The sequence below is a fragment of the Chroicocephalus ridibundus genome, chromosome 3, assembly GCF_963924245.1.
Source record: "Chroicocephalus ridibundus chromosome 3, bChrRid1.1, whole genome shotgun sequence".
Classification (NCBI taxonomy): Eukaryota; Metazoa; Chordata; class Aves; order Charadriiformes; family Laridae; genus Chroicocephalus; species Chroicocephalus ridibundus.
In genome coordinates, this window is record NC_086286.1 from 43,733,435 (window position 1) to 43,751,758 (window position 18,324).

General features: G+C 40.2%; 1 protein-coding gene across 3 annotated transcripts in view; it reads left to right on the top strand.

Annotated features, from left to right (window-relative positions):
- The window catches only part of PLD5 (phospholipase D family member 5), a 179,826-nt gene extending 161,956 nt beyond the window's left edge, over positions 1-17,870 (top strand). For all 3 annotated transcript variants that reach the window (XM_063328929.1, XM_063328930.1, XM_063328933.1), the window contains 5 exons: positions 2,451-2,648; positions 6,893-7,032; positions 9,183-9,348; positions 15,459-15,573; positions 17,623-17,870. In XM_063328929.1, the coding sequence (XP_063184999.1) occupies positions 2,451-2,648; positions 6,893-7,032; positions 9,183-9,348; positions 15,459-15,573; positions 17,623-17,858 (855 nt within the window). In that variant the 3' untranslated portion in view covers positions 17,859-17,870. The remainder of the gene's footprint in view (positions 1-2,450; positions 2,649-6,892; positions 7,033-9,182; positions 9,349-15,458; positions 15,574-17,622) is intronic.
- Positions 17,871-18,324: the final 454 nt, after the last annotated feature.

An 18,324-nucleotide genomic window follows, 5' to 3' on the forward strand; every position in this document is an offset into this window, starting at 1 on the left:
GCACTTAGGCAGAAGGGCAGTCCTTTAATTCACAGACAGGGAGAGGGCACGCTCCAAGAACTCCTGCTCCGAGGAGAGCTGCTCACACAGATGCAATCCTGGCAGTTTCTGGTGTGCTGTGAGGACACTGTTTTGTCTTTACTTCTAATGGAAGGGATGAAGTGGAATAGTAATAATGGGCCTGATAAATGAAAGGAAAAACTGTAACCACATAATTATGTCAGAATCAACTAACGGCCATGAAAAGCCAATTAAACCACATTATGCAGATACGTGTAACAGAATACTATTAGTAAGTCCTTTGCAATGGCATGCCTGGCAATTAAGAGAACAGTATTGGCAGCACACAGTGAAAACAGTGATAATATATAGTTAAAAATGTTTGGAGACAAATAGCACATAGAGGACAAGGGACAGCCTGGAACAGAATGCAGGAGCATCCTGAAAGATACCAGCACCAAGGGGAAAAATCAAAGATGTTATTCCAAATAGACTAGGATGTTGGGTATAGCTTGGAGTAATTTATATTTATCATAAAAATGAGTCTCCTGGTTTATCCATATATGAAAGGCTGTAGTGCAGCAAGTCGTCTGTATTTTCCAACTCTCCACAAATTTCAGGTTGTGCAGGCTAAGGGAGGAATTCCACATTTTTTATTAATTAAAGACACTTGCAGAATATTCTGATTTAGGCAGTAAGAATATTAGGTAATGTTCCTCTGGTTGCAACTTTTCAGTAAATATTTGGGAATGACATCGCTCAGCTTTGTATATTTTTATGTATGTGGTATTTCCAGGTCGGGGACCTAAAGAAGGTGTCACCTGTCGAGTTTCTTTCTCATTGGAGTATTGGGATTTGTTGTTTCCTCTCACCCACCATAGAAAGAGAGCTGAAGGTTCAGTTCTATCCTTCGCTTCCCTTCCTCTGCTCGCTCTTGCAGAGCGGTTCTCATCTGCAGTCAGGGAGAATTGCGCAGGAGCAAGCTCTGAGATAACGTTAGTGTGGGGTTCAGAGTTCCCACAGGCTTTACAGAAAGATACGCTCCTACCAGAAACTACTCCATGTGACTGCGGAGAGTTCGTCTAAGGGAATAAAACCAGTGGGGATTTTCTGGTGTCAAAGGATGAGCATTCTGGAGAGTTTGTGCTCCCCTTATTTTCCTCCTCATGCCAGACAGACTTCTCAGACATGCTACCAAGAGAGTTTGCTTGCAGAAAATCAGCATGTTTCCTTTAAATATTTATCCTACATATTGTTTTCAAACATACACATGCAGGCTTTCTTCTCGTTTTATTTTTGGACATGACTGAACTAGTGTGAAATGCAGATAATGAGAGGTCAATAGCATTTGTGCCCACAGCAGAGCTTTCCTGAGCTGTTCTAAAGCAAAGGAAGGGAGAGAGTGTGCGTGCGGTTACACTTTGATTACAGAAGCCAGGCAATAAGTTTATAAATGAAATTCTGTCAACAACTTAAGTACTAGGGATATGCAATTAATGAAATCTCTGCCAAACTGAGATTTATGATGACCAGGAGACATGCCTGTACATAAATGAAGAAGTGAGACTGTGTCTGTAGAAGGTTAAAGCATTTAATTGTACTATGTCTGTATTTACTTGGGCTATTTTTCCTCATACTTTGTATGTGAGAATGTTGATGCTTACGGAGTACTTTTCATGAGAGAAGAGTGACGTTCTCAATTTTTACATGTGAAGAAACTGACACCCAGAAGTTTGGAGTACCATACCATAGCAATGGGGGAATTCAGAACCCAACCTTTTTGTGTCCTAATTGGGTATACTATATACTGGATCATACTGGATTTAATAGCACAGTCAATTTAGCTACTGATGGTATTAAACACCTGTTTTTTCATCCTTTTATTTGAAGCTGGAGCATCATATTCCTTCTCTGGCAAAGAAATAACTTAAGTCCATTTCTTTCACCTTTTCCAGAACTCACAGAAAACAAATTGTTTCTGAGGTACAAAACTCACTGGTAGCAGTGTGTGCTCCTACGTCATCCAGCAGAAAGGATGCTTTTCCTGTAAATAAAGTAATATTAAAATAATAAATAAATAACAACCACTGTAGCCAAGAGTAGTAAGCCTTGGGCAGCAGCTATAACAAAAATGGTAGCTAGGACAAATGGGTGTCACTCCTAAGTTGTGTCTGTCCAGAAGGTGTGTTGTATTCCATCAGGACATGCGTCTCTTGACGTGCACGGAACATACAGACCCTGTTACTGCTTTTGCCTGCTCTTGACTTTGAAGATTTAGTTTATGTGTTTGCCTTTAAAAGAGTATTGTTGGGAATGTTCTTGTAGCTGACAGTACTACTGCTGAGCTCCAGGCACGCTTCTGGAAGATAGCCCTCAGGCACTCTTGCTGCATGCTTCCACAGATCTGTCAGCCAAAATATCACTAATGATACAAACTTTTAATTTCACAGATGAAGGAACTCGGCGTCATCGTATACAACTGTAGCTGCCTGGTGCTGGATTTACAAAGGATATTTGCACTGTATAGCTCGCTAAGATACAAGAATAAAATACCTCCAAGTTGGTCTAAGAGACTATACGGAGTGTACGATACTCAAAATAAACTGACACTGCAGCTGAACGAGACAAAATCTGAAGCTTTTGTGTCGGTAAGTTCTGAAAGGAGTCACAGAGAGGGAGGGAAGGGAAGAAACCTATTTAACCCACCAGATTTTTGGAAGAACTGGAAATTTAACATCTGCTTACTCTTCTAATATTGTCCTTTATGAACTACCCAGTAGTGAGACCAGGTTAGGCAGATGGCAGCAGCAACTGTGAAAAGAATCTCAAGTGTCTTTTCACTGATACAGAGATGTTCACAGCTCACTGCAAGAAGTCCGTCATAATGCTGTGTTCTCTCTGACACATACTGTCAGGGAGAAATTACCAGGGATGGTAATTTCCATGAATAGGAACATATATGGTGTAAATTAAGCCTATGCTTAAGTATTTCTCTAAATTGGCCCTGACTGAAGAAGATGCACTTTACTTCTATGTCTTTAACAAAAAGCAGCTACTAAAATTGAGACTCATGCGAGTGACTGAAAACTCAACTATAGAGATAACGCCACTACAGCTGTCACTTACACAAGACAGAACTTGATCGACAGTCTCATAATGCTGGAAAACCAAATCATTCTGTTCTCTGGGAAAATGTTTATTGCAATAGGTATACTTTTGTGGAGAAGTTTGTAACTGAAAGGTTTTTTAAAAGTTATTTGCCTTTTCCTACGGTGCAGAAGAGACAAATTGCAATTATTTATTTTTTTTTTATTCCGATTTCTGTGACATTGTTCTTACATGCAATTTGCAAGGACTGAAGATGCTGCAGAATTTCATTTGAGCATTATTCTTTTTCCCTTTCTCTGTAATGTTACTGATTTCCCGCTTGTGCTCAAAAAATGACAGGGAGGCTCTTCAAATCAGGTTATTTATTTACACTAGTAGATAGAAGGTGAATGACTTGGGAGTAAATGAACTGTTAATCGGACTTCTAATATAATGCAGACTAAGCTTGATATCAGAGCTTGCATTTTTATCAGTGTAATTTATAAGGATTAATCCAGTTCACCCTGTTCCATTGAAAGCATTCATGCTTCTGTAGAACATTATCTACTTTAGCTTTATCTTTAAATGAAATTTTTAAACTTCTAAAATTCAAGCAGCAATCCTCATGGAAGCACTGACTGTGTGTGTGTTGTTTTTAATGGAAAAAAATGGAGCAGTCCTCCAGCTCAACAGTGATGTCGCAAAACTGGGAGAAAATACACAGAGCAATAGAGATTATGAAAGACGCAGTGTCTTTCATTTTGGAGGTAATTACATGAGTAAAAACAACTCATTTCCTGTTTTTTAAAAAAAAAAATTATCAGGAATATAATGAAGTTGTTAAGAGTTATTTACCCTTCTGTATAAAACAAGGGGCAAAACCCTATTGCTGTATAGCCAATTACGTCTAAAACAACACAAGGCACGTCGCACGCTATTAAGTTGTAGAGCCACTAGCACGGGATGTCGGTGCAGAGGAGTGGTTATACAGGGCAGGGTTTACCTTCACCTGCTGGCAGCCACACAACATTCAGGTGCCCAGGATTTCCACACTCCTGCAATCAGTGGAGAGACAAAGAGCTGTTTTGGAGTGAAAATCTGTCAGGGACTAAGACAGACAGAAATAATAGGCAACTGAAGAAACATACGCTTCCATTGATACTGGAGAGCCTTAAGGACTAGCTTAAATTAGAGACTGACTTTTGGACAGTTAGTTAAGGAGCTGTAAAATGAACTCCTACTCCCTTTTAAGCAACCTGGAGAAATCCTGCTGAAAAGCCAGTCCTGGAGGGGCACGCAGTGAAGAAAGCTGGCCAAGGCCAACTTTGAGGAATGTGGAACCCTAGAAAAAGACAGGTGGGAAGAGGCTCTACAAAAGCTGCTCTTCTGCTGTTTTCAGAATGTTCACTTCCTCGGTGTTATTTGTGTTTTCCTTTTGTGCGAGCAACAAAGGGCTCTTCTCTTGAAATTCCACTTCAGAAAACAAAAGGAAGGGGTCACTGGTATTCCAGAAGCTCAGATCAGTGAATTCCAACTGCAAGAGCTGCCTGAATTTGCAGCCGCAGCCAGCTGGGCTGGTTCTTCCTTCCTGAAAACAGGCTCTTCAATAAAGAAGAGCTCGCCTACCAGCACGTTCTCAATGTTTGCCCATGGGCCCCTCTGAAAGGCAGTCTGGGAGTTGCACTGGACTGGTTTCGTGGAACCAAGTATTAACATCACTGTCTTTTCCTGATTTAGTGATAATTAAAGAAGAAAGTCCCCACAAGCCTGGCAGATCACTTACTGGGCCTGTTTCTTCCAGGTGAAGAGAAGTATCAAATGGGCATTTGATCAGAACAGCAAGCACCGTACAACTAATGCTGAGAAAAGTACTAAAATAGTTTGCGACCACAGTGCGGGGGTCGGCCGTGCCACAGGGTAACAACTGGAAGGCCCAAACAGAAGTGTTACAGTGAGAGCTCCAACAGAAGTTTTTCTTCTCATTATCTGCTACATGTCTTTCGCTTTCTGGTCTTTATATTGAACGCATCTGAAAAAGACAATGCCTAAGAATTTCATTCTTTATCTGTTCTGTAACTTAAAACTTCTATTCAAGAAAATAGTAAGAATGCAAGAATAGAGTCTAGTGCAACAATAGCCTCCTAGAAGTTTCAGATAATAGACATAAATTATATCTAACAAAATCACTTTACACGTTTTCTTGAATTGAAACTCATTCTTTGAAAACACGTTTCACTTTCAATGTTTGTTCTGTATAAAACAACAAGCATAACACGCAGTCATGGCATATTTTTTTTTTATACTCAGGATTCGTGGCTCTAGTGTTGCTTAGCAACAAAATAGTCTTCCAGACTGGCTGGTCAAACGTAAGAGGTTTTGGTTGTGTTTCTTAGTGTTCAGGAATGGATCTGGAATATCGGTTTGAAATCTTGCCATAGTTAATTTTCTGTTATTTTCTGAACTTGGTTGTAGTAAGTCCTTCAGAACACCAGTCAATGACTAAGAAACTACCGTGAATAGGCATCGTATTGAAAGAAAAAAAGATTAATCAAAACACCGGGATCTCTCCCTAAAGAAAACATACTAATCTAGATGTCAGCTGCAACCTAAGCAGATAACAAAGGTGAGAAAGTGATACAGCAGCAGGAAGGTAGCGAGCGGTCTGACAGGGCCAGCTGTTAAGAAAAGGACAAGCGGCACCCGCTCTATCTCTATAAAGTGCCTTTAATATCGTCTGCTCCCAGGAGCTGTGGTGGTGTCTGTGAGCACCTTGGCTCTCACCCCCTAGATACAAGGCAGAAAAGCTGAAATCTGGGCTTACCACTTACTGGCTCAGCACCAGGTAAAGAGTTCATACCTGAAGCTAGGTTTCAAGATAAGTTTCTTGCAAAACTGCTGCATCTCCCTGCGATGGTGACTGAGCAAATGGTCATTTGAGTGTAACTTTAAACAGAACTTACATAATGGACTTAATTCCTGGTCACATGTGATGAATCAGGCTCATGTGGCAAGAACACAGATTTACTCCATCTGATAGTTACCGGTCCTGAGACTCTTTGGAGCAAAATTCTCTGAAATGTAAGTTCAACTAGAGCTTCTTTGATGACAGTGGATGTTTTAAAGTCTGCATCTTCTTCATTTTACCCACAGTTACATGTAAATGGTGAGGCCTTCAAGGGGAAATGAAGCAAATAACTCACCTTGGTACCTTCGAGTATTCTAGCAGGACAGTTGCAGGTATCAGTTTGCAGAATCACAGGGTTGGAAGGGACGTCTGGAGATCATCTAGTCCAACCCCCCTGCCAGAGCAGGGTCACCTAGAGCAGGTTGCACAGGAACGCGTCCAGGCGGGTTTTGAATGTCTCCAGAGATGGAGACTCCACCACCTCTCTGGGCAGCCTGTTCCAGTGCTCTGTCACCCTCAAAGGAAAGAAGTTCCTCCTCATGTTTAGGTGGAACTTCCTGTGTTCAAATTTGTGCCCGTTACCTCTTGTCCTGTTGCTGGGCACCACTGAAAAGAGCCTGGCCCCATCCTCCTGACACCCACCCTTTAAGTATTTATAAGTGTTGATAAGGTCCCCCCTCAGTCTTCTCTTCTCCAGACTGAAGAGACCCAAATCCCTCAGTCTTTCTTCATAAGAGAGGTGCTCCAGTCCCCTAATCATCTTGGTAGCCCTTTGCTGCACCCTCTCCAGCAGTTAATATTCTCTACTAAAGGGTACTACTTGCCATCTCAAGAAGAACGATGGGGAAAGAAAATAAGTCATGTATTTTAAATGACATATACGTACTTTTTCTTTCACAGAATTCACCAAAACTCTTCTGCCCAAAGGACAGAGTCCTGGATATTGAAGCTATATACAGTGTTATCGATGATGCGAAACAGTTTGTATACATAGCTGTCATGGACTATTTGCCCATCGTCATTGACACCAATGCTAAACGGTGAGTGTCCGTGTCCAGGACTAGCAGGTTATTGTAATGCCAATAAGGTCTGCTGGAGAAAATGAACCCACAGGAGAGTAGTTTCTACTGTGGACCAATTTCTTGGGGCCCAATTCTGCTCTTATTGAAATCAGTGAGAGTTCTGCCATTGACTTAAATGGGAGCAGAATTGGGACCTAAGACGACATTTCCAGTTCTGGGTCCTAAGCTTTGGATCTGCCTATCGAAGGAGATCAGAAATTGTCTAGTCTCACCGTCTGCAAGTGACTGGGACTCGGGAATACAAGAACCTGCTTATACATGAATCCTATTTCTTACACTATTGCATTCACTATGTTGATACCACAGCTACTGGCATTTTATGAGTATCATACAGACATTCAACATGAGAGTGAGCGAGTGTGTGTGGTGTGTTAGAGAAATAACATGTTGTGAATTCTTGTATATAACGTGGCAAGTGGCAAATGTCATTGTTTTATTGAAATATACATATACTTGAAAATTCCAAATTCAGCACAGATTACATTTGAGTTATATCACATTTTGGTTAGCAAAGTTGCTAAAAACAAACAAAACCAAGTCATTTTTAAACACAATGTTTGTATGGACTATTGAAAAGCACTCATGACCCAAAACTGGAGCCACAGTGTAATAAAACCATCCAACTCAGATGGCCAGTATCCAGTGGTCCCTCCTACTCTCAATAATACTTGCAATGAATTGAGCATTTAGTAAAGCTCACCATTCCATCCATGCACTTTATTTGAACGCAGTTAAGCCAAACTAAACATGTGGTTGTGTGCTTTTTGCCACTTTTGCATAATTAGAGGTGTTTTGTTCAGATTTTTCAAAAGAAATAGCTATCACGTGACTGATATCAAGCATAAGCTGTTTCAAATCCACACGAGGGTTTTCCCAATAAACTCATTATGTACATACAGCCTCTGTCGCAGTGAAAGAATCATGGGTCATGCTGTAGGAACCTGTTTTGCAACGTGCATCCCTCGCATTTTTCCTTTATGTTGGAGAGGAACTTAGTATGTAGAACTATTACAGTGATGCTGTTGATACTTTCTCCTATACTCCTCCTTACTTTGTTCTCATGCCTGAAGAATTCAGAAATCTATTTGATTAGGGAGATCCAGGGAAGCCACCTGTGTGAATTCTTCAACATTTTTCCTGCAGCATGGCTTTGTGTTTGGGGCACTGCCACAGCTTCCCTACCTTGTCAGCTCCCAGTTCTCACTTGTAGAGTTATTTTCTGGCATTGTATTGCTCAGACTTCGTTAGGCCGAATGCCTTGATGCTGCTGGAATAAAGAAAACATGCATTTTCTTTGTCCAGTTCTCCCTGTCTTGACCTGCTCCCACCAAAGGTCAGGAACACAAAGCTAACTAGGGATTGTGAGACTAGCACCATGGAAGCCACCATCCCATTCACTGCAGAATTTCTGCAATTCTCATGAGGAAAAAAAGGTAGCATCCTCCTTAAACAACCTGACGACTTCTGCTACGGAAGGCTGCAGACACCCTGCACCCAGCAGCTCTGCTTTTCCCAAGCAAGAAATTACAGTAGGCATTCCAGTCCCCAGACTGTACGGCCCCAGGACAGAGAGGGGGGGGAAAAGGATGGCATTCAGGGAGGGATCCAGTGTTCCTGTCCCCTCACTTGTGTAACCAGCAGAAACCCCTTCTTGTCCCTCTGCCTGCGCTGGGTGAGCAGCACCCTCTAGCTGTAGCTCCTTCTGCTGGTTCTCTGGCACTGCCAGAGCTCCGCTGCTCTCACCAGAGGCTGTGGTGGTGACACAGGAGGAACTCTCCCAGCTACGGGCAGACAAGGAACCTGTATTTTGGGCATGTGTTTTGGCAGCTCTCCATGCGCCTACGCAGGTGGATGGAAGATGGGCTCAACCATCCACAACCTTGCTGTCCCCACAGTGGCAGTTTTAGTGCGGGGCAGAATGACACAAAAAAGGATGCTGGTAGACCTGCTTAGTGGAAACCCCTTTAAATGAGAATGATATTCCTTCAATGAATAGAAAACGAAACTCACATGCATTTAGTTTTCTCTATGATGTCTAGACTTGGCCGCATAAAAATCCAATTATTTTTTTTTAAATTCTCTGAATATATTGTATTCTTTCTCCACAGGTACTGGCCATATTTAGATGGGAAGATAAGAGAAGCATTAGTTTTACGAAGTATAAAAGTACGACTTCTCATAAGTTTCTCAAGAGACACAGACCCCCTTACTTTTAACTTTGTTTCATCTCTGAAAGCTATTTGCACGGAAGTTCCAAGCTGTAGTTTGAAAGTTGTAAGTATCATCCATATTGCTTTGCAATCCCAGATACTTCCCACCCCCCCTAAAAAAATCAAGAAAACTTCACAACTGCGAAGTGTTTTCTGTTAGAATCAGAGCCTTTAAATGTCATTAAATAACATAGGAAATGCAATATAATGAACTGAATTTATTCCTAGTAGTAACAAATATAGAAATTCAGACGGAAAAATAGAATGATGCCAACAGGCAGTCTGTGTGATGGACAGCCCGTGTAAAACACTGCAGCTGGTCTTGCACAGCAAAGCTAACAGAGGAACCGTAGTCACAGGTCTTGTTTACGCTGGCTGGTAAGAGCAAATGTGACAGCACAAAAACGTGGTTTAGTCTGGATTCATGTAACCTTACTGTTCAGCTGCATAAGCATCTGCTTTTCCTTTAGTCAAGTATAAAGTACAAGAAAAAATAATGAAGGTTTTACATTAAATTCGGGCTACAAATTCAGAATCGTGAAGACTAGAACAACCGTTATGTGACGATATTAGACATAACATGTAGACAAGTGAAAAATACCATATATGTTACATTTGTATTAGAGAACAAAGTGTATGGTAAGTATTACTTGCAATTCGATACAGCTCATTTTTATGAAATTGAGGCACCCTGGAAATCAGCCATCTTGGATCAGTTCTTCTTGGATCAATTTCTTTTTGGTTTTTTGTTTGGAATTTTTTTCTTTTTCAGGAACTGTCTTAAATAATCTGCTGTCTTATTTTGACTTGTTAAACTGATAATCCCCTAAATCGTTTTGGCTTTTTAAAACCAACAACAATTGTAAAAAACAAGTACCTATTTGTGTTATACACATTAAGTGGTATTTACGCGTATCTAGAAATAGGGATTTTTGTTATAACATACACTGTTATTGCAAGTTTCCAAGGTAAGAAGCAGCATAAAGGGTGTTTTTAAGTGAAAAAGCCCATACATGGCTGACACTGGTTAAGACACTTCAATTTAGAGTAACTTCTAGCTTGTTCTGTATTTATTACCAAAATTCTATTTATGTATTCGGAATTATTTTTTAAGTGGTACCTAATGCTCTATGTACTCATATCCATTTCTGTCTTTTTACAGCAGGTATAATCTTTAGTACAGAATTTACCTTGTCAAAAACTAAATTCTAGAAGGAAAAAAAAATATTTCTAGACTTCTAGGTAGACTGTCTAGTTAAGAGTGTCTGCCGTTAGAAAACACAACTTCCATTAAAAAAATTAGACCGCCCTGGATTTAAATAGTTGTAAAGGTAGAACACAGCTCACTTACCGCTGTGCATCACGTGTCCCATACACTGCGTAAGTCACTGCCTTAAATCAGCCTTGGCAGGAGGAACAACCCAAGGCGCAGAGTTTCCTGGTATCTATTTGATTTTGCACAAAACCGTGGCACAGGCTTCGCCATGAAGCAATCCTTTACAAAGGCAGAAGGTGTCAGATGAGCACTGTTTCTTTGAAACTCCATTTCCTTTGTATTCGTCTGTTCTAGACAGTATCAAAGTGAAACAAAATTTTGTGTGTGTATGGGAGAGAAGGAATAGCTAACAACTAAAAAAACCCAAAACCCCTAAAACTTAAACCTTTTGAATTATTGGAAAAATCTGCTTTTCCCTTTTCGTTCTGCTTTGGGTATGAAGAAACATAAAGTAAAACTAAACTGTACAGAAAGTACAGTCACATAGATGTGGCAGACATATATTGTGCATGTTTATACGTAAGCATATGGAAATTTTAAGAGAACCTGAAGTTACAAGTTCCGATTGAAATTATTCTTAAAATTGCTAAGCTGTCCCAATATCTTAATATTGTTCATAGAGAAATGGTACCGCCCCATCTTCTGTTCTCTTGGGGATAACGTATCCGAGTCCGACATGGACGTATTCAGTAACTTTTGTCTTTCATTTAGCTTTTGATCCCTGGGATATGCCTTGTCATGATTGTTTTCTTTTTTTTTTAAGCCCAAGGAAAGACCAGTGTGGCTAGGAAGTTTCCAGGCAGTGCCCATGGCTTGCTGCAGCTGCAGGGTACGCTGTTTTGCCAGTAGCAGCAGCCTGAGGTACACGGTCAGCTTGGAGAAGGCTGAGCAGATGTAATTCCTCTGTTAGGTGGGGATCTCCTCCGGATTTCCTCTGGTTGAAGCCCAGAGGAATGGAAGTCTTGGTGTTGCCTAACTGCAAGTACATAGCTAGAAACAGGGCACTGCAAACCTGTTATGCCTGGCAGCGTCCCGAGTCAAAACCGCTGCCAACTGCTGTGCGTGTCATTTTTCAGTCTGCTGGCGAGGGCAGGGAGGCAGGGACTGCAAGGCATGATGTCCTAGGTGCAAACGCTGGATTGTAACAGTGTGCTCTATCTAAAAGCAGGGTTTTTCCCTTTTACCACAAAACTTTGACAATACTGAGCAATTAATATCATCAATGCAGTCAGAAAATGATTAATCCCTAATTATGCATTCCTCAGCATCTCACTCCGAGTCTAGTTCATGTAAGCATTAATAATTATTGGATTCAACTGTAACTGCTTTGAGAAGGTGAACTCAATACTTAAGTACTCCAAAAAAATGATCACTGGGAAGAACTCACGAGGAAAAAGCTTTGTTTGAGGCCTGAATAAATGCTGTAAGCACACAGCCAAATGTCAAGGAATAAAGTGCATCCCAAACTGCTGCTCTCTCCCCTGCACTGGACCACACGTGGGCATGAAATTAAAGCTTCGATCATAACGGGTAAACTCAAGGTGAAGAGCTCACTGTTGTGCCTCTTGGGACTTTAATTCCAGTCCTCCTGAGGTTTTGTATGCCTGACCCTGTAAATACATGTTGTGTGCGGGAATGCTCAGTCTGACTCTGGGAGGAGCAGTAGGAAGGGGGCAGCGCTGCTGGGTGCGCGGCTGAATAGAGAAAAGCGGGTGTTTTTGAAGGGCCCACGGAAGGTGTGAATTAGAACCAAATGTCTTTAGAAGCTGGAGACCAGGAAGGCACAGCATGGACCAGATGTGTGTAGCTACAGCACAAGTTGTTCTTGAGGCTCCACATGAATCTGTTTCTGAGTCACGCAGGTGTATTCCTGCTAAGGTGAAAGGCAGGAAAAACTGAACCTTTCACTAATTCTCAGAAAGCCAAAAATGCCCTAGGAGTAAAGAAAGTGTTATGAATTAACTATGAAACCTTTGCTGCTAAGCACTAATTTAATTTTAAAGCTCTAAACTCCTCAAATAAGGATGGAAAAGATGAATGAAATGTCAGCAGGTGGTGGTGTATTATTGATACGGTACTTCTGAAGGCAGACGTTGGCGAATGTTGGGCCGTGCTGCTTAATGCCAGATGGGTTTCCCCACTGGTACCTGTATTGTCAAGGAGTTAAGCGCTTCTCTGCTGTTGCTGGAGAGCACATTACATTTCCAAGCCTTCTGTCTTTTCCTGCCCGAATCTGATATTTTCTCTCTTACAAAGTTGTTATACGGATTTTTCAATTCAGCACATCTGCTGAATCTTATCTCAGTTTGACAACTCTAAGCTTATACGGTTATTGTACTTCACTATTTTTACATCAAGGTATGTAAGTTTTTGTTAAATCTTGTAACACTGGGAAAAAGACAGCTTGTTACATTTTGTTTTCTGGCAGTGAGTACTCTACCCATTTTCCAGTTTTAGACTATTCCCTACAATATGAGTATTAGTCGCGCAGTATCTTCCACATCCCTGTGAAGAGTTACTGCGAGTACCCATAATGGACAGACACCCTGTGGCTGCTGTCTCTGTTCCTGTTTTGTGGGGCCAAGAAAAACATTAACATTTTCTTCTGGCTTTACCCAAAAATTCATAGACCCTTTCAGAAATATTCAGCTCCATCTCTGGCTTGTGAAGTACCTAATTTCTGCGGTGGGTGTGTGTTTGCAGAGCAGTTCCTCAGGCACACAGTTGCAAGTCTTGATGTTGTCTGATATCTAGTAAACTCTCCTTTACAGCTGTTAAGATGGTTTGTTCCTTTTTTTTTTAAAAAGTGTAATGCTGTAATTGTTAGTGATGTTAAAAATCTGTTATTAAAGGTATGAGTTCTCCATGTACCTTAGACAGACATGAATATACAATATAAATCTCATTTAAAGGACAGTTTTACGCAGAATAATCTTTTTTAATGTCCTTTAGAAAGCAATCACTCTTTGGGTTGTTGTGCTTGTTTTTAAATCCAAAAAAACCATCTTTGGAATTTTGCTAGTATTTGAACTCGTTACAAAAATTAAGCTGTGGAAAATAACAATGCCATGCACAGGTAAGTAAGCGCACGACGACATACAAAATTCAGAGACTGTTTAAGAAAACAACTTTGTGATAGTTACCAATCCTAAAGCTGCACCACAGCACCATCCAGTATTCGGGCAGTAGTAAAAACTTGCTTCAGTCCTAATAAACTTCCATCATTGAGGGGGAGTGGGGTCAGTGCAAGGACGGCGACTCTCCTCCTCACTGCTGGAATTGGTATTTTACACAGAGTTCTTCCAAGCAATTTTGGTACAACCTCTGACAACAGAAAATTTACCCCAATATATTTTCCAATGGGGAAGAGAGAGATCCTGACAGAGTCCGCAGCATGAAGCCTTAGATAAACCGCAGCCTCTGGGCTAATCTACCTTTTGTCTGCAACCAATCCGTTTCAGTTAGGTTTGGCAGTACTAATTGCAGATAAGCCTGTTCAGAACTTAAAAGCTGAGTTCTCCAATGAAAACCAAACTGTAATGATCAGGACTGATGATTAAGAAGAGATTTTTTTTGAAATAGTATTTACATGCAGTTCTGAAGCAACCAGTGGTATGAAACCTAAAGCTGGCATTCCTGGTGATCAGTAATAACTTATTTTGCAATGGTTGAGCCGTTTACTGCAAACCAGCTTCAAACCCACCTACACCATGGGCTGGGTAAAGAACGCTTTATAAAACTCACTGTCTGCGTGCGATGAACACACCCTATATTTGATTTAACCAAACTGGTGATGTCACCTACCACAGAGATCACTATGTTTCACTAATAAATTTAGCATTCTACAGCTGGGGTTTCAAAGCGGTAGATTATTCGGAAAGACACCTCCAAAACCTAAAAGGATTTGTTCAAGGTTTGTATCAAAAAGAGCATTGGTTCAAGAGATGAATTTTGCATTATGGAAAACAGACGCCCAAAGAATGATCAAGGAGTTTTGGGGTGAAGTTTTTTAATACTATTTTTCAATGTCTAAAGTGGGTGCAATGTGTAGCCAGTTACTTTCATCAACGTGCATTAAGTGTGTTCTGAGGATCTACACCATCACCTCAATCAAAGTTTCCCAGTCATGCAGTAAATATTTTATTTATCCTTCATCATGTTATTCTCTACTCCTCATTTTGGAATCTGTGTCTAGTGATTAGTTTCCTTGATGAAACAAACAATACTCAGATTTGTACGGGAAATCTCATTTTTGCCTGGCACTGATGCAGGCAAAGAGTGCACATAGCTCAAAAAAAAAAAATTCCAAAAATCTAACTCGGATTTCACCCTTTAGGGTAAAACAGATGGATTTCCCTCTTGTTGTCTGGTGAATTTGATCTCTCCGTATCAGATTTAATCCTGAGAAGTTGCTGAAATCAGCAAATTTCCTGTTGGAAACTATGCAATGCGTAATATAAAGGTATTAATTCAGCTTGTGGGTGTGCCTGCCAACCCGGCGCCTGAAGCAGACTTCAAACCCCCATGTCCCCCAGTGCACGCGGAAATGAGCTAAAGAAAAGTTCCCGGCTCTTATCATGCAGAACACAAAAGACGGTGTTTTTTCTTTTGTTCATTTCATAGCCTTTATTACCTGGCACTGTGTTGTTTGTAGTATGCGGTAGCCATATACTTTGTATAGTTCAGAATGCCAAGGCATAGCGAGTATCACAAACTATGAGAATTTAGAAAGAAATACAATGTGCAGTGTTTTGTTAAAATTAATGCTTGGCTCTAAAAACTCAAGCTGTTCTGTAGCACTAACTGATTTTCTATAAAGACTAGAGAATAGACCATATTTTTTCTGTCCATTATAGAACGGTTCTCATTAACCTCTACTCCATTCTATTTTATGGCAGAAATTCTTTGACCTTGAGGAAGAGAGCGCATGCTTTCTTAAAGAACAGAAGAACACTTCCTTTCCCAAATTAAATCGTAACAAATATATGGTAACTGATGGAGCTGCCTACATTGGTAAGTAACCACATCTCAAGAAATTCTATTTTGTATCCCAATGCCTGAAGTAATGCCCCTTTGTAAATGAGGAATCTACAGCTGAATTGCTTGTTAATTTAAAACAGTCGTCTCATTTCTTTGGGAACCTGGATGAAGACGAGCTTTGAGCCTCTCCTCATTTAAAAACTTTTTTTATCCCTATGAATCAGTTTCTCAAAAGTAACATTCTGCTTTCAGTATTTAAAAACAGACTGAAAGCACACATACAACACACTTTACGAAGTAGGAATAAATTGAATTATTAACATATTTCTGTTTCTGCAACCCAGTGAAGATGGGCTGCTCCCCATTTCCTACGTTATTACTAAAGCTATGGTCAATCCTGGTAAATACCGTACAAATGTCTTTCATCCTCATCTTCTGAAGTCTTACTCCATTTCACTAATGGCATTTCAGACACCACCCTTTTATTAACATTAGGTACATAACTAATTGGTATTTTGAGTTAAAGGTGTATTTAAGTAAAGTCCCTGTATGGCACCTAGCAAAAGTTTATTATCAGTCAAATGCTCATTGAATGTTAGCTAAAAACCACCTTTTTAAAAAAAATCTGACTGCTTGAGCTCTGCGTGAGCTGCAGGATCATGAAGCTGCTACTGAATTAAAAAGTAACTCCTGAGATTTTATGAAGTCCGAAGAGAAAACATGCATTCTAATATGCTGCAGCGCCATGCTTTAGCTGCTCACGTCCTCACCCTGACTAACTGCAAAGGGCTTAACGCCAGCGCTGGCGGAGGCAGCCAGGGCGGGCAAAGGCTGCAGCCCGGAGCAGCCCATGCCCACAGGAACGCCGAATCCCCAGTGGCACACAGACACACGCACACACAGACACACACAGACGCACACACAGAGACACACAGACACTCCCCTCTCTCTACCCATCCAAATCTTATTTTTCACTTCAACTAGTGCAGCTTATTCCTCTCTCATCTCCCAAGCATTTTATGAAACCACACAATCATTTTTTTACTCTATTTTAAATTCCCTCCAGTAACCACATCAAATTTTAGTACTTTATAACTTGTCCACACAGCTGGATTCTTAGCCGAGTTGATTTTTTTCTTTCCCATTGTCCTTACATCCTTAGATATACATAAATAAAATAAAGAAATATTCAAAGCTATATGAAAGCAATACAAATGTAAGTTAAGGACCTGATATATCTTTTACTTGAAAGCACAGGAAGAGGCGTCCCTTGTGATGAGGCTTCCATTTACCATCCTTGACAACTTTAGAATTCTTAACGTTTCCTGCTGAAGTAGGTGAAATGATGCTGAAAGGGTATAAATTTCTCAGATACCTTCATGTTTTATGTATGTTCAGGGTTGTTTTAAAAGATGACAGCATTTTTTTTCTCCAAAATCCTGCGTTATAAATAGTTTTAGTGAAATAAAAAGAAATACCTGAAACACTTGCTTTACCTGTTTTACACTTATGCAATTATCCTCTTTGCTTTGTGATCCCCAGGATTTGAAATGCTCATTCGTTACTTTACATTTCATCAAAGGTGGTAATACCTGGCATAAAAGAGTAAAACCTGGTTTTCTTTCCTGAAATAGTATCTATCAGTGGATAATCTATTGGTTTGGTTCAGTGTTCTGGAGTAACCACTGTCCATTCCATCTACTTTAAATTATTTATATGGCAAAAAAATATTTTAATTCTTGACACTGAAAAGGCCAATGAGGAAAGTAAATGGAGTAATAATACAATGTATGCAAAAGGCAGTGCAAGTTAGTTTTGAATAAATAAAAGAATGTGATTTCGCTTAAGAAGGATTAGAGCCGTTAAACTTCCAGAAATGATTTACACTACAGACTGGTACGTAATGGAGTTTTTTTTCCTTTCTTGCTAGCACAGAAAACTTATTTCTGTCTCTGCCCAGGTAGGCACTGGGGGCAATGGTGCTGGATCATGTTGGATTGCCTCTAGGGAAATTGCTCTTTTCATTTTCTTTTTTTTTTTTAATGTTAGAAACTCATTGTATATTCCTGCCTTTACTTGTAGGTAATTTTGATTGGGTAGGAAATGCATTTACGCAGAATGCCGGAGCTGGCCTTGTTATCAACCAAGCGGACGCGGGGAACAGCACAAGCATCATTAAGCAACTCAAGGCTGTTTTTGAAAGGGACTGGTATTCGCATTATGCCAAAAGTTTACAACCAACAAAAATCCCCAACTGCTTTAATCACAAACTTAATAAAGCAACATCAAATAAGACTGCCATGAGCAATGTGAATTAGAAAGACTGTATTACTGTTCGGTATGGCAATGAAGAATTACATTGGGGTGTAAGCCTCTTTCATATTTACAGACAAAAGACTTAAAGAAAAAGCAAAAAAAAAAAAGTTTGGTTGGGGGGGTGTTTTTAGGAAAAAGCACACTTATATAAAAACTGTCTGAACTATATTCTCTATATTGAACTATTTAAGACTTTCAAATTTGTTACTTCTGACACTGAATGTCATTTCTGCTTCCACGTTAATTTTAGTGTTCCACGTTTGAATTTAACAGCGTGTGTCAATTCTTCTGTTTCAGTTTTAGGCCTTTCCCTAATTGCCATCCTGGCTAGAACGAAACTTAAGGCAAAACCAAGATTCAAGCTATGAAATGGCATTCTAAGCTCAGTGATTAGTGACACTCAAGTAGACGGTAGGTTTACTGTATTAGAAAACATAAAGGAATAAGCAAATTTTCACCCATATAAAT